This window comes from Garra rufa, chromosome 1 (assembly GCF_049309525.1).
Source record: "Garra rufa chromosome 1, GarRuf1.0, whole genome shotgun sequence".
NCBI lineage: Eukaryota > Metazoa > Chordata > Actinopteri > Cypriniformes > Cyprinidae > Garra > Garra rufa.
In genome coordinates, this window is record NC_133361.1 from 79,100,583 (window position 1) to 79,121,968 (window position 21,386).

At 36.1% G+C, this 21,386-nt stretch overlaps 1 protein-coding gene and 1 long non-coding RNA gene across 3 annotated transcripts; both read right to left on the bottom strand.

Annotated features, from left to right (window-relative positions):
• Positions 1-246: 246 nt before the first annotated feature.
• Positions 247-19,638, bottom strand: LOC141320468 (uncharacterized). The gene is made up of 2 exons (XM_073833307.1): positions 19,554-19,638; positions 247-1,232 (listed from the first exon to the last, which is right to left on the bottom strand). The coding sequence occupies exons 1-2, from the start codon at positions 19,636-19,638 to the stop codon at positions 247-249; spliced, it is 1,071 nt and encodes a 356-aa protein (XP_073689408.1).
• LOC141339570 (uncharacterized) lies at positions 12,744-13,558 on the bottom strand. Of its 2 annotated transcripts, XR_012356164.1 has the most exons (4): positions 13,524-13,558; positions 13,260-13,418; positions 13,060-13,153; positions 12,744-12,758 (listed from the first exon to the last, which is right to left on the bottom strand). It is a non-coding gene; the product is annotated as an uncharacterized lncRNA (long non-coding RNA). The 2 variants fall into 2 exon arrangements; XR_012356158.1 differs by lacking the exon at positions 13,524-13,558 and having other exon boundaries at positions 13,260-13,510.
• Positions 19,639-21,386: the final 1,748 nt, after the last annotated feature.

Here is a 21,386-nt window from a genome sequence, read left to right on the forward strand (position 1 = left end):
GTCAACGTTTCTGTCAATAATTTCAGCCTTCAAAATTATTTTTGCTATTTCAGTCAAAAAAATTACTTTTTTTTTTCTGGTGCCATTTTATACTGCAGAACTATTTGAAACTATTTACGTACAAAAAACAGAAATACGGTCTGGTACATACAAGTATATGCATATAAAATTGCTCCTTCTAAACTTGTCAGTGTGTTTCCAGAATGCGTTTGCAAATGATCTTTCAGGTTTCTCTGATTGTGAAACTTATGTTGCAGAAGGTCTGTCTCCAGTGTGAAGCCTCATGTGAGCAGTAAGGTTTCCTTTAAGTGTGAAACTCTTTCCACATGAAAGGCAGGTAAAAGGTTTTTCTTCGCTGTGAACTCTCATGTGAGCCCGAAGGTTTCCTCTAAATCTGAAAGTCTTTCCACAATAAGGGCAGATATAATCCTTCTCTCCAGTATGAATTCTCATGTGTAGATTTAGGTTTGTCTTGTTTGAGCAAGTCTTTCCACAGTGACTGCACATGAACGGCTTCTCTCCAGTGTGAGATGTTACATGATTTTTAAGGTTGTCACTGTCTGAGAAACTCATTCCACACTGATGGCATATAAAACTGAGAGAGGGAGCTCTTGAGTGAACCACCATGTGCTTTTTAAGGGTTCCCTTATGACTGAACTTCTTTTCACACTGATCGCATGCATATGGCTTCTCACCAGTGTGAATGTTCATGTGATACTCAAGGTTTGGTTTGGTTGTAAAACCTATTCCACAAAGTTTGCAGAGGTACGGCTTCTCTCCAGTGTGAGTTCTCATGTGCCTGTTAATGCTTCCTTGTTGACTGAAATGTTTTCCACACAGAGGGCATGTGTAAGGCTTTTCACCTGTGTGGACGTTCATGTGGCTTTTGAGGGCTGCTTTTTTAGTGAAAGATTTTCCACACTCTTGGCAGGTGAAAGGCTTCTCTCCAGTGTGAATCCTCATGTGGACTTTAAGATTTCCATGTTCACTGAAATGTTTTCCACACTGTTCGCAGGAGAAAGGCTTCTCTCCAGTGTGAATCCTCAAGTGGACTATAAGGTTTCCATGTTGACTGAAACTCTTTCCACAATACTGGCAGGTGAAATGAGTTTTACTTGAGGAAGTATTTTCTGTCTGAGAGCAACTAATTGATTCTCGTCCAGTTATAAAATACTGATCTTCATTTTGCATTTCATCTAGTACTTCACTCTCCATTCTTGGCACCATCAGTTCTATAAAGAGACAAATACAAGTTAACCCCTGTTTAAAAGCAACAGAAGAACAGAGTGCAACAATGGCCCAAATCTGCCATTTATTCTGGAGAGTCACAGTCCTGCAGAGTAAAGCTCCAACAAACCTCTAATAAGTTAACCTTGAAGACCATGATTCAGGTGTGTTCAGTTAGAATTGGAGTTAAACTCTGCAGAGCTGAGCTTGACACCCCAGTTTACATTTATAGAAAGTCTTGGATATGTGAAAACATCAAAATGTGTTCTACTGGGGATGTTTGAAGTTTATTCCACTTCAAATTTGTACGCAATTACCTCCATATTGTGGACTCAGATGTACATTATTGGAATGAACTAAGTTTTTTTATGCGGCATTACAAATACATAAAGTTATGCTTGGGATTTTGGGGAAAACTTCTGTATTACTTAACTAAGATGAATAGTTTTATGTATGCAAACCATATTTGGGCAGCATGAAAATCACAATTGTGAAAGTTTACAACTTATATACTTTTTAATCTCAAATGCTTCCCAGGTAAAAAAAAAAAGTGCACTAAAATGCACTTTATTTAAGTTTACTTAGTACGCTTTTCAGTAATGTAATAAAAGTGCTCTATTTTCGCACACTAATTTTGTACTTAATGTACTAAAAGATAGTATTAAGTATATGTTAAGATAAACTTAATACCATCTAAGTGTACTCAACTGTGCTATTTTGAGACACCATGAAATTGAACTAAAATTAGCTTTTAACATACTATATCTGTATTTAAAAATATATATTTAGTTACAACTAGAAATACACTTGAACCCTACTTTTAAACATTTATAAATATATTTATGACTAACTTAAAATATAACAATAATATATTAAAAGAATATACAAAGTGTGAAAAAAGTGTGCTAAAATACAATTTAAGTACACTTAGTGCACTTCCCTAATGTACTTAAAGTGCTCTATTTTCGGGCACTGATTTTGTACTTAATATACTAAAAGTTATTCTTAAGTACTCCTTAAGATAAACTTAAGATCATCTAAGTGTACTCAAATGTGCTATTTTGAGACACCATGAAGATGAACTAAAACGTGCTTTTAACATACCATCTCAGCATTTCCAAAAAATGTATTTTGTTACCACTTCTAATAGGATTGAAACATATTTCATAAACCTTTAAATGTACTAGTTATACATAAAAAATAAACTTACTGATTATTTAAAATACATGAATAATATATAAAAAATGTATACAAAGCGTATTTATAATGTGTTGGCCACATATATTCATTAATAAAAAATACACTTGATGATTATTTAAAATACATTAATAATATATAATAAATGTATACATAGCGTATTTATAATGTATTTTTTATTAATAAAAATATGTGGGCAAGACATTATAATTACGCTTTGTATAAATTTATTATATATAATTGATATATTTTAATTAATTAATAAGTGTATTATAATGAATAAAAATGTGTGGGCAATACATTATAAATACGTTGTCACAAAACGTGTAGGGAAGCAAAAAATAACGTCTTCAATAAATCCTCAGGCAGAGTAACAAAAGACAGGAATGACTGGAGAAGATGTGCACACAACGAAGGAACATAGGTGTAACGCTTGTAGCCAGACAAAGAAACAAGGAAATCAAACAAACTTATAAAGGGGAGATAATTACAACAACAGGTGGAGGGGATCACACTAATGAGCAGGAAGACCAAAAAAGGGCATGGGAGAAACCAAACAGACAGTCCAATGGGGGAAACACTGGGAAAAACCAAGACAAACAGTCCAAGGGCGTGACATAAACTTTGTATTCATTAATCATATATTATTCATGTATTTAAAATAATTAAGAAGTGTATTTTTTATTATTAAACATATGTGGGCAATACATTATAAATATGCTTTGTATACATTTATTATATATTATTCATGTATTTTAAATAATCAACAAGTGTATTTTGTTTTTAATAAAAATATGTGGGAAATACATTATAAATACGCTTTGTATACATTTGTTATATATTATTCATGTATTTTAAATAATCAGTAAGTTTATTTTTTTAGGTATAATTAGTATATTTAAAGGTTTATGAAATCCTATTATAAGTGGTAACAAAATACATTTTTTGGAAATGCTGAGATAGTATGTTAAAAGCACATTTTAGTTCATCTTCATGGTGTCTCAAAATAGCACAGTTGAGTACACTTAGATGATCTTAAGTTTATCTTAAGGAGTACTTAAGAATAACTTTTAGTATATTGAGTACAAAATCAGTGCCCGAAAATAGAGCACATTAGGGAAGTGCACTAAGTGTACTTAAATTGTATTTTAGCACACTTTTTACACTTTGTATATTCTTTTAATATATTATTGCTATACTTTAAATTAGTCATAAATATATTTATAAATGTTCAAAAGTAGGGTTCAAGTGTATTTCTATTTGTAACTAAATATATATTTTTAAATACAGATATAGTATGTTAAAAGCACATTTTACTTCAATTTCAAGGTGTCTCAAAATATCACAGTTGAGTACACTTAGATGGTATTAAGTTTATCTTAACATATACTTAATACTATTTTTTAGTACAATAAGTACAAAATTAGTGTGCGAAAATAGAGCACTTTTAGTACATTACTGAAAAGTGTACAAAGTATACTAAAATAAAGTGTATTTTAGTGCCCTTTTTTTAACCTGGGAAAATTACCACACTCAAAATCAGTTTAAGTGTTAGTGCTAATAATGCATTCATATTAGGTGTACTTTAGTACAACTTTTGAGAAAATGTACTTCTACTACTAAAATACATTACTAATAGATTTTTTATATATTAACTTATTTTAAACTTAGGATTAGTATGTAAACAGTCTACTAATAATCAACTAATGTTTAAAGCATTTAAAGCACACTTTTGAAAAACACACTAATAAAACTCTTTTGCATGTTTTTTCTGTAGTATACTTTATTTTAGTACACTAAAAATTTATTTAAGTAATCATAAGTATCACTGGTATTTAGTATACTTTTTTCAAGTGTACTTAAGTCCTACTGAAGTATAAACATACTTTTAATTAGTGTATTTATAGTGTATAAACATCACTTTTTTAACACAAAAAAATAACAATGTACTAAAAATGTATTTGCGGGTATTTAAGTGTATTTTCATTGCATTTAAGTATTTTTTTTTTTCACCTGGGTTGTCTTGCTGAGCTAGACCAGACGTTTCACTGTAAAATGTAATAAGTTGACTTTACTTAGATGTAGTGGACATGAAAGGGTTAATGTGTTTTACGTATGTCACGTGTTCGTGGTGGAGAGTCACGGGTTACGTGGAATTGGGAATATTAATCACCTGTTCAATTAGAGTTGGGAAGGAGAGGGGGTGAGCAGGGACGATGTATTCTTTGTTGACCAACAACGTAATATAACAAAACTTGATATCTTCAGTCTGTACAATAAATCAGAACAACCAAGAGAAGTTTTGCCTCACGGATGTTTTATTGTTGCGTCGCAAATGCATTGAGTTCTTGTTTAGCCTCTCAGCGGCGTTTGGTAACTACGGAGTAGCCGCTACATTATGTCAACAAAGACATCATTTCTCGGCAAACGCAGCAAAGGATTACATCGTGTTGCGGAGTACAGGATTCTGCTCATTTGGAAAGGAGAATTCTGCAGCCGCAGAAGTTGAAATGCCAGCGCAAACCGATCGGCAAAGTTCCTAGGAGAAGCAAGCAAACAATCACCATATAGGTAAGCCTGTTGGGCTTCTTGTTACTCGGCTGAGCTGTATTTAGAAAGCGCAATATTTGTCCTTTGGGGATGATTGCGCGGTATTTGAATTTGGTACGCTGTTTCATCCATTGGGGATGATCGTGAGATAGTGTTATTGTTTTGTTTGGCTTCAGTTGGGTTGGTCCAGAGCTCTGGTTATTGTAGTATGTTTTTGCTGGTTTGTTTAGTGTGGTAAATAAGTCAGGATGTTTATAGAGTTGACAGAGGTTGTTTATATGTCGCTGTGATGTTGGAGAATCTGGTTGAACAAATATTGTTGGCTTGTTGGGGAACGCAAAAACATGGATGAAGCGGGCGTTGATGACGTCGCTGGCCTTGATCTGCATGGCAGTAAAAGAGAAACTAAACTCACTGCAAAGGCTTTAGCCAATAAAATTGAAATGCTTCAAAAGGAACGAAAGAAAGATGTAAATAAAATTAAAGGACTGATTCCAGAGATGAAAAGTCTGATGACAAGAAAAGGAAATGTCTCTCGGGTGCAAATGCTTTTTAAAACTCTTGTTCAGCTTTGTGAAAATGCCAACAAGCAACATGATATGGTCATTCCTTTACTTCCTGAAGAGGAACAGGAAAAACAAAACGAATGGTTTTTGAGCATCATGAAATACAGCAACACATTTAAAGATACTGTGCAACATTGGTTAAGTTGTCCGGAAGAATCATTGGAGAGTAGTGTTCCTGTTCATTCTGATGTTGATGCAACACAAGAAGATATCATTCCTCAAGTCACAGTTCATGCTTCATCCATTGTTGTGTCAGATAAGTTGCAAGATGACATTAAACCCAATGACAGTGTATCTAATGTGGGGAGCAGATCATCCAAAAATCAAAGTTCGGTTGTTGGAAGAAGATCTGGGGTGTCGTCAATTTCTTCTGTATGTCTTAAAGCAGAGGCTGAGTTGGCTGCATTAAGGGCACAACAAAAATTCTTGAAGGAGAAACATGAACTAGAGGATCAAGAGGAACAGTTACGAAGAAGGAAAGAACAACTTAATCTTCAAGGAGAAATTGAAATTCAAATGGCTAAATTGAATGTTCTGAAATCTCAAAGTGTATCAAGCAGTAAATCGGGTCATTCAGCAGGAAGACATTCTAGTTCAGAGCCAAAACAAAGGAAAACAAAAAGTCTTCATGCCAGTGCTAACTCATTTGTTCCTCAAATGTCTACAAAAGAGAAGGGATCGGTGCAGGATGCTGGAAATTTGGGAGCAAAACCTAAAGAGAAATTTGAAAAACAACGGGTTCCTTCACAGCCTTATCCAGTGCATCAACCATCTAGAGGTCAAACAGGGGAAAGGATGGCATGTGGAAATGCTTTGAATTTACATGTTGAATCCAACACTGAAGAGGAAAGTAATGTAATGGGCATCATGAGAAAGCAAAATGAAATAACAACACTATTGTTAAAACAGCAATGTTTGTCATCTTTACCCAGAAGAGATTTGAAAGTTTTTGATGGTGATCCATTAAAATATCATGCATTTATGAGAGCCTTTGAAAACAGTGTTGAAAGTAAGACAGACAACTACAGTGACCGCTTATACTTCCTTGAGCAATATACTGTTGGTCGTCCAAGAGAGTTGATACAGAGTTGTCAGCATATTGATCCATGCAGGGGATACGTCAGAGCTAAAACTTTGCTGCAAGAACATTTTGGCAATGAACAGAAAGTTGCATCTGCTTACATGAGTAAAGCTCTTTCATGGCCTCAAATTAAAGCTGAAGATGTTAATGCCTTACAGGAATATAGTCTCTTTCTTAGAGGCTGCGGTAATGTTATGGAGGAAGTGCAATATCTGTATGATTTGGACATGCCTACCAATATGATGACGATTATAAAAAAGTTGCCCTACAAACTTAGAGATAAATGGAGAAGTGTTGTTTGTGAACTCCAAGAAAGACGTAATTGCAGAGTTTCTTTCACGGATATTGTTAACTTTCTTGAACATCAAGTTAAAGTCCTTACCGATCCAATATTTGGAAATATACAGGATGTTCCATCACCAGCAGTGAATAGAAATGTGAAGAAACTTAAATCATATCCTCATTTTGGCATAAAAGGAACCAGCTTTGCTACCAGTGTTGCTATAAACAAAGAATGTGAATCTCAAAATATAGGAAAGAAACAGACTAGATTTGATAAAGGATGTCTCTGCTGTAAAGGTGCACACATGTTGGATATGTGTCCTCAGTTGGGAAAACAACCCCACAAGGAGAAGATTGGCTTCTTAAAGGAGAGTGGAGTTTGTTTTGGCTGTTTGTGCATTGGGCACATTAGCAAAGAATGCAGAAAACGTCTTTGTTGTGATGTTTGTGGACTTAAACATCCCACTTTGTTGCATATCTTTCCTAAAGAAAAAGGGACAACTGATGCAACTGAGAAGAAATCCAAACCAACAGTGGATGATGTTTTGGTGTCTAGTGGTCTGACTGGGGCTGGTGATTATGACTGTAAACTCCCGATTGTTCCTGTGCAGATCAAAGCCAAGAAAGGCAGTGATATTATTACTACTTATGCCTTTTTAGATCAAGGTAGTACAGCTGTGTTCTGTACTGAGAATTTGATGAGAAGACTTAACCTTACAGGAACCAAAGTGCGGATACTTTTAAGAACCATGGGGCAAGAAAAGGTGGTGAGTAGCCATGTTTTGTCAGGATTGGAAGTGGCTGACTTGAATGGAAGTGAATTTTGTGATTTGCATCGAGTTTACACCCAGGAAAGCATGCCTGTTCACAAAGGAAATATACCCAGAGAAAGAGATCTTCAAAGATGGCCTCATTTAAAGACTGTTCATTTACCTCAGATTGACGCTGGGATAGAGCTGCTCATAGGTACAAATGTTCCTAAAGCATTGGAACCATTGGAGGTAATTTGCAGTGTAAATGATGGGCCTTATGCAATCAGAACCATGTTGGGATGGACTGTGAATGGACCACTCTTTGCAGATGGTGAGAATGTAGTATCCAGTGCACAGCCAGAAGTCACAGTTAACAGAATTTCAGTAGTGAATGTGGAAGATGTGTGGCAACAGCAATTTAAAATGGATTTCCCAGAATGTAGTCAAGATGAACGAACTGGTTATTCAAAGGAAGATCAACGATTTATGGAAATGGTGACAAATTCTGCCAAACTTGTAAATGAGCATTACGAAATTGGTTTACCTTTGAAAGAGAAAGTTCATATGCCAAACAATCGAAAAATTGTGGAACAACGTGTTCTACATTTAAAGAGGAGACTTCAAAAGGATTCTGCCTTTCTTGCTGATTATAAAGCCTTTCTACAGGATATGGTCTCCAAAGGGTATGCAGAGAGAGTTCCTGCAGAGGAGTTGATGCGTAGTGATGGAAAGATCTGGTATATTCCACATCACGGTGTCTACCATCCCACTAAGAAGAAAATCCGTGTGGTGTTTGATTGTGGAGCGAGTTTTCAAGGAACATCACTTAATGATAAACTCTTGCAAGGACCAGACCTTACCAGCTCACTTGTTGGAGTAGTGACAAGATTCAGAAAGGAACCAGTGGTAATTATGGCCGATGTGGAATCAATGTTCCATCAAGTAAAGGTTCCAGCTGATGATGTGGATTTGTTACGGTTTCTTTGGTGGCCTGAAGGGGATTTCAGTCAAGATCCAGTTGACTTTAGGATGCTAGTGCACCTCTTTGGAGCGACTTCGTCTCCTAGCTGCGCAAACTTTGCTCTTAGAAAATGTGCTGAAGATCATAAAGAGCAGTTTAGCAGTGAAGCAGTGGATACAATCCTACATTCCTTCTATGTTGATGATTGTTTTGTTTCAGTTACTTCTACTAAAAAGGCAATTGCTTTGTATCATGAGCTTGTTTCCATATGTGCCAAGGGTGGCTTTAAGCTCACAAAATGGATGAGCAATAGATGTCAAGTGCTAGAGGCAATACCAGAAGCTGAAAGAGCAAAGACCATGAAAGGCTTGAGCATGGATTGGGATTTTCCATCAATGGAGAGAGTGTTGGGAGTACAGTGGTGTATTCAGTCCGATGCCTTCAAGTTTAAGATTGTATTAAAAGATAGACCTCTGACAAGAAGAGGAATATTGTCCATCATCAGTTCCATCTATGATCCGTTAGGAATTGTAAGTCCTGTGGTTTTGTCCGCTAAGAAAATCTTACAAGACCTCTGCAAAGGAAATCTGGGATGGGATGATGTCCTTCCTGAATTGGTGGCTCAAAAATGGATTAGTTGGCTGCAAGAACTTCACCATCTGGAAAACTTTGAACTTGCAAGATGTTTGAAACCTCCAAACTTTGGGGATGTCACTACTGCACAGTTGCATCACTTTTCAGATGCGAGCAATGATGGATATGGAACTGTGACATACTTGTTGTTACGTAATGCACATTCACAATCCCACTGTGCTTTTATTATGGGAAAATCAAGAGTTGCCCCAGTAAAGTCCATTACCATTCCTCGCATGGAGCTCATTGCCGCTACCATGGCAAGCCGAATGGATGTGTTGTGGAAGAGAGAGTTGCATCTGGAGCTGCAAGATTCTGTCTTTTGGACGGATAGTGCTTCTGTTCTCAAATATATAAAAAATGAGACTTCCAGATTTCGAATATTTGTAGCAAACCGGGTGACAGAAATCCTCAAGGCCTCGCAAGCCTCACAGTGGAGATATGTAGGCTCTGCAAGCAATCCTGCTGATGTTGCTTCGAGAGGATCAGCTGTAAGATCATTTCTTGAAAATAAAACATGGATATCAGGTCCTGCTTTTCTGCTTTGTTCTGAGAGTGAGTGGCCTGATAATCTCATTGACCTTGAAAAATATGAAGTAAATGACGTTGAAATCAAGAAGTGCATAGAGATTAATTCCACACAACTCAAAGAAGAGGATGACATAATTGCAAGTTTCACTCATCGCTTTTCATCTTGGTTCCGTTTGAAAAAAGCGGTGGCTTGGATTTTGCGATTTAAGAATCTACTCTTGTCTCTTAATCAGAAAAGGAAACAACTGAACTTAACTTTGGCTGATTCTGGCCTAAATGGACAACAAGATGGCTCTTTGGAAAAGGAAATGGAGATTTTTAAAGGTCAACTTGAACATCCTCACCTTTCAACAGAAGAACTAGAGACGGCTGAATTAGAGATTATTAGACTTTCTCAAGAAAGGATGTTTCCTGATGAGCTTAATAGCATTAAAAGAGGTGAAAGCATAAAGAAAAGTAGCCATATCTATGGACTTTGTCCTATTCTTGGAGATGTTTTAAGAGTTGGAGGACGATTAAGTAGGGCATCAATGCCTGAAGTATCCAAACATCCAGCCATTTTGGCTAAGAATTTTCCCATTGCAGACATTCTCTTGCGACATATACACCAAGAAGTAGGACATGGTGGTCGCAATCATATGTTGTCCAAATTGCGCCAGAAATATTGGATTACTGGTGCGAGCATAGCCATAAGGAAAGTACTGTCCAAGTGCATTGTTTGTCGGAAATTGAATTCCCTTCCAGGATGTCAACAGATGGCAGATTTGCCTTCAGAAAGAGTAACTCCAAATGAACCTCCATTTACCCGTGTTGGGGTTGATTATTTTGGACCTTTTGAGGTAAAAAGCAGAAGAAGTGTAGTAAAAAGGTATGGAGTAATTTTCACTTGTTTAGCCATACGAGCAGTACATATTGAGGTGGCATCCTCTTTGGACACAGATTCTTTTATAAATGCACTTCGCCGTTTTATTGCAAGACGCGGACAGGTCCAGGAACTTCGATCTGATAATGGAAGGAACTTTGTAGGAGCAGAGAGTGAACTAAAAGTAGCGATACAGGAATGGAATCAATGTAAGATCAATGATGTCCTTCTTCAAAAAGGAATTAAATGGACGTTTAACCCCCCAACTGGATCACATTATGGAGGAGCATGGGAGAGGTTAATTAGATCTGTGAGGAAAATTCTGAACTCTATTTTAAAGGTGCAGAATCTGGATGAAGAAGGCTTTCATACTGTACTTTGTGAAGTGGAAGCTATTATTAATGGTCGTCCAATCACCGAAGTATCCACAAATCCATCCGATTTGGAAGCATTAACACCAAACCATCTGTTGCTCCTTAAAACTTCACCATCCCTACCACCAGGAGAATTTAAAAAGGAAGATGTTTATGCTCGTAAGCGATGGAAGCAGGTCCAGTACATGGCAGATTTGTTCTGGAAAAGGTGGGTTATGGAGTACTTGCAGCAACTTCAAGAGCGTCAGAAGTGGACCAGAGTCAAGCGTAACTTTCAACCAGGAGATATAGTGCTTATAGTCGATAACACAGCACCACGCAACTCTTGGCTTATGGGACGAGTAATTCAAACGTTTCCAGACAGAAGAGGATTGGTGCGTCATGTAAAAGTGAAGACCAAAAGCAGCTGTCTAGACAGACCGATAACTAAGCTCTGTCTTATACAAGAAGCAGAAGACGGTTAACTTTACTTATTACTTGACAGTTTTTTGACTTTGACATTGACTTCTGCGGCTTGACAGAGTGGAACTGTAAAGGACACTTGGACTAATCCATGTTATGAACACTTTTTTGCCTTTCTATTCTCTTTTTGAAGAAGAAAGAAGACTGTACATTACATAATGTTGTTAAAAATCATCAATTTGATTATTTCATGTCTCTATTTTGATGAATGTAATAATTATTTGATAATAATTAGGGGCTGGATTGTAGTGGACATGAAAGGGTTAATGTGTTTTACGTATGTCACGTGTTCGTGGTGGAGAGTCACGGGTTACGTGGAATTGGGAATATTAATCACCTGTTCAATTAGAGTTGGGAAGGAGAGGGGGTGAGCAGGGACGATGTATTCTTTGTTGACCAACAACGTAATATAACAAAACTTGATATCTTCAGTCTGTACAATAAATCAGAACAACCAAGAGAAGTTTTGCCTCACGGATGTTTTATTGTTGCGTCGCAAATGCATTGAGTTCTTGTTTAGCCTCTCAGCGGCGTTTGGTAACTACGGAGTAGCCGCTACATTAGAAAAAGTGAGGAAACCGATTGCCTTAAAATTTCCAAGTAAAGTAGAGTATTAATGTTTAGTTGGCATTACTTTAACACAATTTGTAGGGACAACTTGTTAATCAAGTATACTTAAGTACTGTTGACTTAAAATCATTATTTGAGTTAACGTTCTATTAGTGTTCACATTACTAGGAAAATATTAGGAAACCGATTGCCTTAAAAATACCAAGTTAGCTAAACTCAAAACAATAAGTTAAGACAAAAAGCAACAACTGAACTTGAGTTTAACAGTTTATTATAAATTAAATCTCTTCAGGTACTACAGCAAACAAAGTCAGATGACCCAACTCTGTAAACAGTTTTTTTGATATACAAAAACCACATTGTAACTGATGTTAATCTCAAACAGCCTCAACTTATATCAACAGCAGGTTGTTAAGTGACTGTAGTTTTGGTTTCAAAGATTTGTGTCCAAGAATGAGAAACACTCTCTGAATAAAACCAAAGGTGTTCTTGAGCTGTGGAGGGTACTCCAAATTCAGTGCATATATCAGCCCAAAAAGTAGACACATGGGATCTGGAAGATTCTCAAGATCATCCATCACGATGATTCCTTCCAAGATGATTGCGGTGTTTGAAGCCTCCAAATGCAGTGCTTATGGGGAATCCTGGGAATCTTCTGGTATTACAGACAGTATCCCAATGGAAATCTGGGGTTTGTCACATTCGAAGTCCTAATTAAAAAAAGGAATAGCAATATTACAATTCTTGTTACATTATAAATGGGAAATCTCACAAAAGTATGTCACCTAAAGAATCAGGACCATCTCTTGAGCCATGTTCTACGTACAACTAATAAAAACTGTTGTTAAATTACATTGTAGAAATTTGACAAAAATTAATAGTACAAAGGCTTGATTAGGAAATGTGAAACAAAAGCAGAATTTACTTATCTGGTCCAAATTAAGAAGTTGCCTAAAACATAATCGAATGCTTATATGATGTTTGTGTGGGGGTTAAAGTAAAGGTACTTACCAGTGCTCTTGTAAAAAAAGTTAGAGGCTTCTTCTCCAAGAATGAGTAGAAGGCCACGAAGAACTTCTCTGCGCTTTGCAGTAATGTCAGTGCTCTGAAAAAAAAAGATAAAATTACATTTTATAGTGTATGTATAACATAAAATTATGAAATCAGTTAATAAGACAATTTAGTTTAAGAAAGAAAAGTGATAAGCTTACCACAGGTTTGATTTGCTGAAGAAATTCAGAGCGTCTTTTTCCAACAGCCCCTTTCTTGCTCTCAAAAATGTCCAGAAATCGTGAAGCATGTTAATCGAGTGCAGAGAATAATTCTTGCTTGAGGTTTTTGCTTGTAATTAAATTAAACTCTGAATTGATCTGTAAAAGGAATTGAACAAGTTCGAGAGTAGCTTCCATGATTTATGCTATAATGCTTCAATAGAATAGATCTCTTTTCATAGGAAAAAAACAAACAATACTTACACTTCCATTGCATGTCTCATCATCTAGTAAGATCTGCAAGTAAAAGAATATGTATTATTATCATCATAGGCCTACATCTAAAATAACATTCAAATATAAATCAGTGAATCAGAGTAATCAGTAATGTTTTAGTCAGGCACTGCACACATTTGCCCTCATTCTTTAAAGTTTCATGAAAATATATAAAATATATTTACGGAAAACTGCGTAAACCAGACATTCATGAAAAAGCTAATCTAGATTTCACAAATGATTTATTAATCACAGATTTGACCATCAAACATGTGTCTGTTATTAAATCACAATCATTAAATAGCATATGTGTGCCATTCACTCAGCATTATCTCCCTTTCAATAAATTGTCTATATGCAAACTGTGACAGCACTTTGATGGTGCAGCGTTTTTCAGCTGAGATGCTGATATGGATTATCCACAGTTTAATATATTACACCAGCATCTGGTTTTGCATCTAGTTTGTTTTATCAACAATTACTGAATATACAAATGCAGTCACACAGGCAATATTAACCTCTTCTTTTTTTGTTCAGTAGTTGTGAATGTAGGATGTGAGAGTTAAAAATATTTTTGCACACAATTTTAACTAAAAGCAGTTTGCTTAAAAGAATACAGAAACATTGTATATTTCAAACACAATTTACATGTGCTTGGAAGTAGGTGTAAAACCTACTAACATTTGGAAAACACTTTCATGAACCAAAGATTTTCCATCAGAACGGAATTAACAACTTACACATTAGCTGAATTTTCAAGAATGAGGCCATTCAAAACAATAACTTGATTAAAAAAAATGCAGCCAAAGATGCAGTGATTAGCAAATGTTAGACTGCTCATTTCGATGAACACAATCCAGTACAATCCAACAATTTGATAAAAAAAATATAGCATCCAATTTTGCTATGTAGCTCTACTTTACTTACTCAGATTATTACATGGTCGATTACTGTATATTAAGCAACTGAAAAAGATAAAAAAACACGAGATGACTCACCTCTCCATGTGGTTCTCCCATCATCAGATGCACTGCCACAAATCAACGCTACCTTATGGTGGAACTGTGCATAACCACTTATTTCAGAATACTAATTATTGTAAGTAAAGTTTAATTATACCTATTTAGTTTAATCACTTTCAGTGCACAAAAGTTGTCATTACTTTGTTAAACTTAGTAAAGTCAACAAACTTATTCAAAATAAGCTATAATCACTTACTTTTATTAGTAAGATCATCAGTTACATTTTACAGTGTTGAGGTTAAAAAGTATATAAGTTGTAAATGTTTTCAGAAAATAACTGATCGTTTCACTAGACAATAAACTTCTTCCTCGGCTGGGATCATTAAAAGCCCTTTGATTTAAACTGCATTTTGGAAGTTCAAACTTGGGGGCACCATAGAAGTCCAATATATGATGAGAAATCCTGAAATTGTTTCCTCAAAAAACATTTTTTTACGACTAAATAAAGTAAGACATGAACATCTTGGATGACAAAGGGGTGGGGTACATTATCTGTAAATTTTTGTTCTGAAAGTGAACTACTTTAAATAAGATAACTAAAATCAAGGTACAAAATGGTCTTTTTGATGCAGTTTCAATGCAGAAGTCTAACAGTTCAGCACCCATATTCACAAAACATTTTCTCTTACCACTAAGAGTACTCCTAAATATCAGTAAGTTTTAGCTGAGAGTTTTCTCTTTAAACCTATTCACAAAGCTGCTGAGACAAACTTTATTAAGGAACAGAGATAAGTCTTAAGCTAAGAATAAGGGCGGGGGTTGACCTTGCTGCAATGGATGATGTCAGCATACTTATTAACTATGCACACAGTGATTGGCTGATAGGGAAGGGGTCTGTCAGAGATTTATTCATAGAAATACTGTAGAGCGTCATATTATGTTGCCATATTTAAATAAAGGGTTAAAAATGTTGTCTTTGATGTTGCATTTGGTCAGTTGTGCAGTTGTGAATTGGTCTTAGTGACTTCTTAGTGAGTCCTTGTCACTACTCCTAACAGATTTAGGAACTAGTTTTAGCACTAAACGCTTTGTAAAATACTCTTAAACAAAAAATGTAGGTGTTCTAAATGTAGGATAAATTTGTTTTTAACATTGTTTTTAAGGTTTTCTCCTAAATCGGTTAATTAATTATGAGCTACTTCTACCCTTAAAATGCTTTGTGAATATGGGCCCTGACAATTAAACGTAGCTATAAATGATGTTGAAATCATACCTTCGAAAAAGTAAGTAGAGAAAGCAGGAGAACAGCAAACAAGACCAGTATTTGGATTTTAAAATGTATTGTAATTGTGACTTTTTTTTGTCTGTGCATTCATAAAAATTCCAAAATGCTCCAAAAACCCTTTTTCTGTTTCATTGTCAACAAACAATAACACAAAAATGGGGGGGGGGGGGGGGGTACACCTTTTACATTTCAGCAAACAATTTTAGTATATCTTCTCAAGGAACAATACTATAGAAATGAAACTTGGATATATTTAGTAGTCAGTGTAGTCAGTGTCCAGCTTGTATAGCAGTATAGATTTACTGTCCTCTAAAAATACTGCCATTATTGAAAAATAGCTGGCAACAAAAGTGAGCACACCCTAAGTGATAACAGCAGTATGTTGTTTAGCCATGTAAAGCCACATGTCCTATTCATTATGTTTATGTTATGGTCTGCTTGACTGTTCTGTGCATCAAGTGCAGAACCTGGCTTCAAAAAAAAATAAAAAAAAACATATGCATGAGTTCTGCCAGCTTTGCTTTAAAGGTTGCAGAAGTAAAAGGTCAGTTTGTCAGTGCTCACACCATATGCTGCACAGTGCTAAAAGTCAGTTTGCACGGGCGTCATCCCAGATGGAAGCCTCTTCTGAAGCTGGCTCATATGAAAGCCCACAAACAGTTTGCTGAAGACAACCTGTCCATGAGCATGAATTACTGGAAGCATGTTCTGTGGTCTGATGAGACTATAAGATCAACTCAGATGGGGTCCAGCATGTGAAGTGATGCCCTGGTTAAGAGTACCAAGAAAACTGTGTCTTGCCTTCAGACATCATGGTAGCATCATGGTCTGGGGCTGCATGAGTGCTGCTGGTTCTGGGGAGCTGCAGTTCATTGAGGGAAACATGGATTGCATTATGTACTGTACATTCTGAAGCAGAACATGGTGCCTTCCCTCCAGAAACTAAGCTGAATGGCAGTTTTCCAACAGGATAACGATGAATGAGTGGCTAAGTTTGTCTCCAGACCTGAACCCTGTGGGGCATCCTCAGATGGAAGGTAGAGAAGCACCATGTGTCTAATGTACTGCAGCCATGTGATGCCATTATATGGAAGAGGATCCCAGCAACAACCTGTGCAGCTCTGGTCAATTCCATGCCTTGCAGGATTAATGCAGTGCTGGATAACAATGGTACTAACATAAAATATTGACACTTTGGACACAGTTTTGACAAGTTCACTTCGGGTGTACTCACTTTTGTTGCCAGCTATTTTGACAATAATGGCTGTATGCTGAGTTATTTTCATAGGACAGTAAATCTATACTGCTATACAAGCTGCACACTGACTACAAAATACATCCAAGTTAAATTTCTATAGTATTATCCCTTCAGACAATATACTAAATTTGTAGGGCTGTAATCAACCAAAGAAAATCTTGGTCGACTGAAGTCCTGAAACTTTCGACTAAAAATCGACTAAAAAAGACGTTGTGGAGAAAAAAAAAAAAAGTATGTTACATTAATTAGATACGCACTGCGCTCAGTACTTGGTAGCCTTGTTGTCTGCCTAAATTAATTTTAAATAAACATAAAAAACTAATAGGCTATTTGCAGTATATTAAATCATTTTTGACCTAATTATTTTGCACTGAAATGAGTCTGACACACGAGTCTGTCGTCTCTGACAGCGGTGCATCACGTGCACCTGCGCAATATCATAGCCTGTGATTTCTGAAAACAGTACTATGTTGTCAACTAGTGATATCACAAGAACTTTTGAGTAATGTGCAACATATTAGAAAATTATTTTTGTCATATAAGTATAACTGTCAGACACTATCATTTCAGCCGCTCTGCGCAGCTCGCACAGAACGAGGCTGAACATTAGAGCTCAGCTTCGCGGGTGAGACACGAATAGACTTAAAGCTTTTACTAGTGCAGTCTGAGAGATCGCCGATACACGATACTATGGTGCTAATTTAATTAATTATCTATGTACTAAATTCCTTATTCGTTTTGTAAAGGTAGACCTGCTATTGGCATATGATTAAGTTGTGCGTGTACAGAGCGCTGACTGGAGTTGCGCCGGAGTTGTTTAAGTTACTTTCGGTTTCATTCTCTGCTATCGTCAGTGAGTGAGTTGTAAATGTGCGTGCATGAATGTAAATGAATGAATCTTTCTTTACCCGTCATACTGCAATAATGTTACCGCTGTATGTCTGACCGTTGTCATCAGGTGATGTTGTAGTTCAGTTCATATTGAATGCGGAGAAGTGATGCGCGTGTAATTCACGTGCGTATGTTTGGCGCCATTTGATCGCATCGTAATTCTGATTAACGCATATAGATGTTACAGAGGTGAATGCTTATGTTTCCTATATACAGACCGATTATGATACATCGTAATTAATTCAGCCTGAACCACGTTTTACTACCTCTGTTATCCTAATGACTGCAATGCTAAAATAATATAACACAATTAGTGCTTTCCACCTGATGAAATGAGCGCGGCAAAAAAATCGACCAATCAGAATTTTGGTCGAACCAGACCGTATCGACCAATTAATCGACTAATCGACTGGGACGTTACAGCCCTATAAATTTGTGTGAGTGGTGTACTCACTTTTGTGGGATACTCTATAGCAGTTTTTCTCAAACTGGGGTATGCGAGGTGACGGAAGGGGGTTCGCGAACAAAATGCTGAGCTTTGCCATTAATTTGGTTCTACCCCAATTTAAAGTAGCATAAAACAGAGCATGTATTTCTGACAAGCAAAATGCCGCTTTTATGCTAAAACAGGAAAATGGGAGTGCCGTAAACAATCAAAGACATCAAATTACCTCATCTCTTGCAGTCAAAACTGACTGTATCCATACCAGCAGTGTGCGTATGATAGGATGCCTGCAAAGTATGCTACTTTAGCAAACAGCGCTGCATGTACTTAAGTATCTTTTAAGTATATTTGTAGCACTTAATAGCAAAGAACAAATATTGACAGTCTGTACAAAGACTGATACAGAAACAACACTTTTCATGTTTAAAATATGAGTAATGATATGAGTACTTACTGAATGAATGAAAGATGCTTCACTTATTAAGACCACTTACTGCCACCTTCTGGCGATTTTAGTTATTTATTGCCAGCCTAGGCTGGTTGGCTGATTTTAGCTGGTCAGCAGGTTGGTTTTAGAGGGATTTTGGCCATTTTTCCTGGTTGGTCTTAAATGTCAGGCTGGGAAACCAGCTACTCCCATCTTTAACCGGCTACGACCACTGCTCTTTACTGAAAAACATTCAGTGAAGACCAGTGTTGAGCAAGACTGGCAGGAGACTGTATATGTCAGCTTCATGATTTGACTGATTTAGATGTTACGTAGAAAGAGCGACAGCTCAACGCATTAAAGGAAAGGAATATTCGTGTTTTCCTAACCACTGACCAAAAAAAAAAATAAAAAAATAAAAAGAATCCATTTTTGATGTATTTTGTGAATAGGGAGGATTGGGATCACTTTCGTACAAGCTAGTCTAGTCTAGTTAATAAAATGTTATTAGTAAGAATTTTGAGCTTCTGTATCACCTCAAGAAAGTACAAAATATAGCAGCATCTATTGCTTTTTTTTAACAATCAAACTAAGAAATTAATCAAATAGTTCTCTGCTGCACATTAGTATGTGTCTGGTCATTTGATCTCAACATATTTTTGTCCACATGAAGCTCCATTTTTAAATAAAACCACCGTAATAATGACACTCTTTATAATAAAAATATTATTAAAGAGAATAAAAACAAACCTGTTTCTTCCTCGTCATCTTCTTGTTTCACAATGAATACTTCTTCAATCTTTATGTCTTCATCCTCCTCTTTAATAAGGGCCATCTTTATAACAGTGCCTCACGGGGATCTCAGTTGCTTCAGCAGGAGTTTTTCTGTCTGTTTGGACAATCAGTCATAATTAAGATCAGAACAATTAACAGAAATTAATGCAAACTAAATCTGGGTGCATCTCAGTCAGAGTACAATAGTTAAAGGAGTAGTTCACTTCCAGAACAAAAATTTACAGATAATGTACTCACCCCCTTGTCATCCAAGATGTTCATGTCTTTCTTCATTTGTAAGGAAATTGTTTTTTGAGGAAAACATTTCAGGATTTCTCTTCATTTAATGGACTTCTATGGTGCCCCCAAGTTTGAACTTCCAAAATGCAGCTTAAATGCAGCTAAATGATCCCAGCTGATGAAGAAGGGTCTTATCTAGCAAAACGATCGGTTATTTTACAATTTATTTATTTTTTAATCTCTACACAGAGTACACACAGAGCTAGACAAGATGAGCATTTGAGGTTAAAAAGTACATAATTGTCTTTTTTTTTTAAAGAAAATAAACAATCGTTTTGCTAGATAAGACCCTTTTTTCATCAGCTGTGATCGTTTAGAGCCATTTGAAGCTGCATTTTAGAAGTTCAAACTCCACTTTATGGAGAAAAATCCTGAAATGGTTTCCTCAAAAAAAAAAAAAATTCCTTACAACTAAAGACAGGAGAACATACATAACAAAAATCAGAACAATGTCTAAAAGCTGCTATTAAATAAAGGTGTACAGTAAACAAGCTAAAAATCACAGAACTATGTTTTTATAAGCTGTCGACCTAAAAAAAGGAGTGTTTAAAAACAAGAACAAAAGTAGAGTGCAATGTGTCTTACTACTAATTGGTCAATGTCAGTGCACCTTTTCCTTACCTTGCTTTGTTGGAGAAACGATCCAACTGAATGGCCCAACATGAAATACCCTGACATCTACAACTATTTGTGTTTTTTAGGTCAAGAGCTTATAAAAACGTAGATTGTTTTTTAGCTTGTTTACGGTACACCTCGACTCAGAACAGCTTTTACACCTTGTTCAGTTTTTTGTTAGAAGTCAGAAATGACAAGGAGTCCGCTTCCCGCAATACAAAGTCAATGAGGAGCATTAGAATGATGGTGGTTTTCCAGGAAAAGGGAAACCAGCTAAAAACAGCTACTTCCATCTTAAGCCAGCCTACCAGCATAGGCTGGTTTTAGCTGTTTTTTTCAGCAGGGTAATCATTTCAGAAAATGTACAAATTTAGATCATTTTACAGACAATTTTTAAATTTTTACACTCATTTTGCCAGCACAGGTCCCATAAGACTACATTAACCCTTGTGTGATCTTATGGACATTTTTGTCCATTTCAGTTTTGTTTTTTGTCATAAGTGTGCCTGTGTTAATTCCATCTGCATACATTTTGGCTCAGGTGTTTATTTTTATTGAAATTTTAATACTTAACCATCATTTCCTTCAAAAAAATAAATTTTACTCTCTGTACCATACTCACACTCAGGACCTTTAGGACAAAAATGTCCACATTGAAACCCATTAAAACTGCAACTGTTTAACCCAGGGCCATTTGACTATAAAATTATGCTAATGGGCATTCATTCTATCGACAAGGCTTCACATTTAGAATTTAGAATCTAATAAGCAAAGAAAAAATTCTGCTCAGCATTTAGTACATGGAAATTACAATTTTTTTTTCATAAAAAAAAAAACACCTGTGGCATTATGCAAACAAACCAGCATTTAAAGAGTTACAATACGGAAAATGAA

Coding starts and splice junctions, on each gene's coding strand:
- LOC141320468 (XM_073833307.1), bottom strand. CDS start 19,638: ATGGCCCTTATTAAAGAGGAGGATGAAGACATAAAGATTGAAGAAGTA. Junction 1,233..19,553: donor AGATGACGAGGAAGAAACAG/GTTTGTTTTTAT, acceptor GTCTCTTTATAG/AACTGATGGTGCCAAGAATG.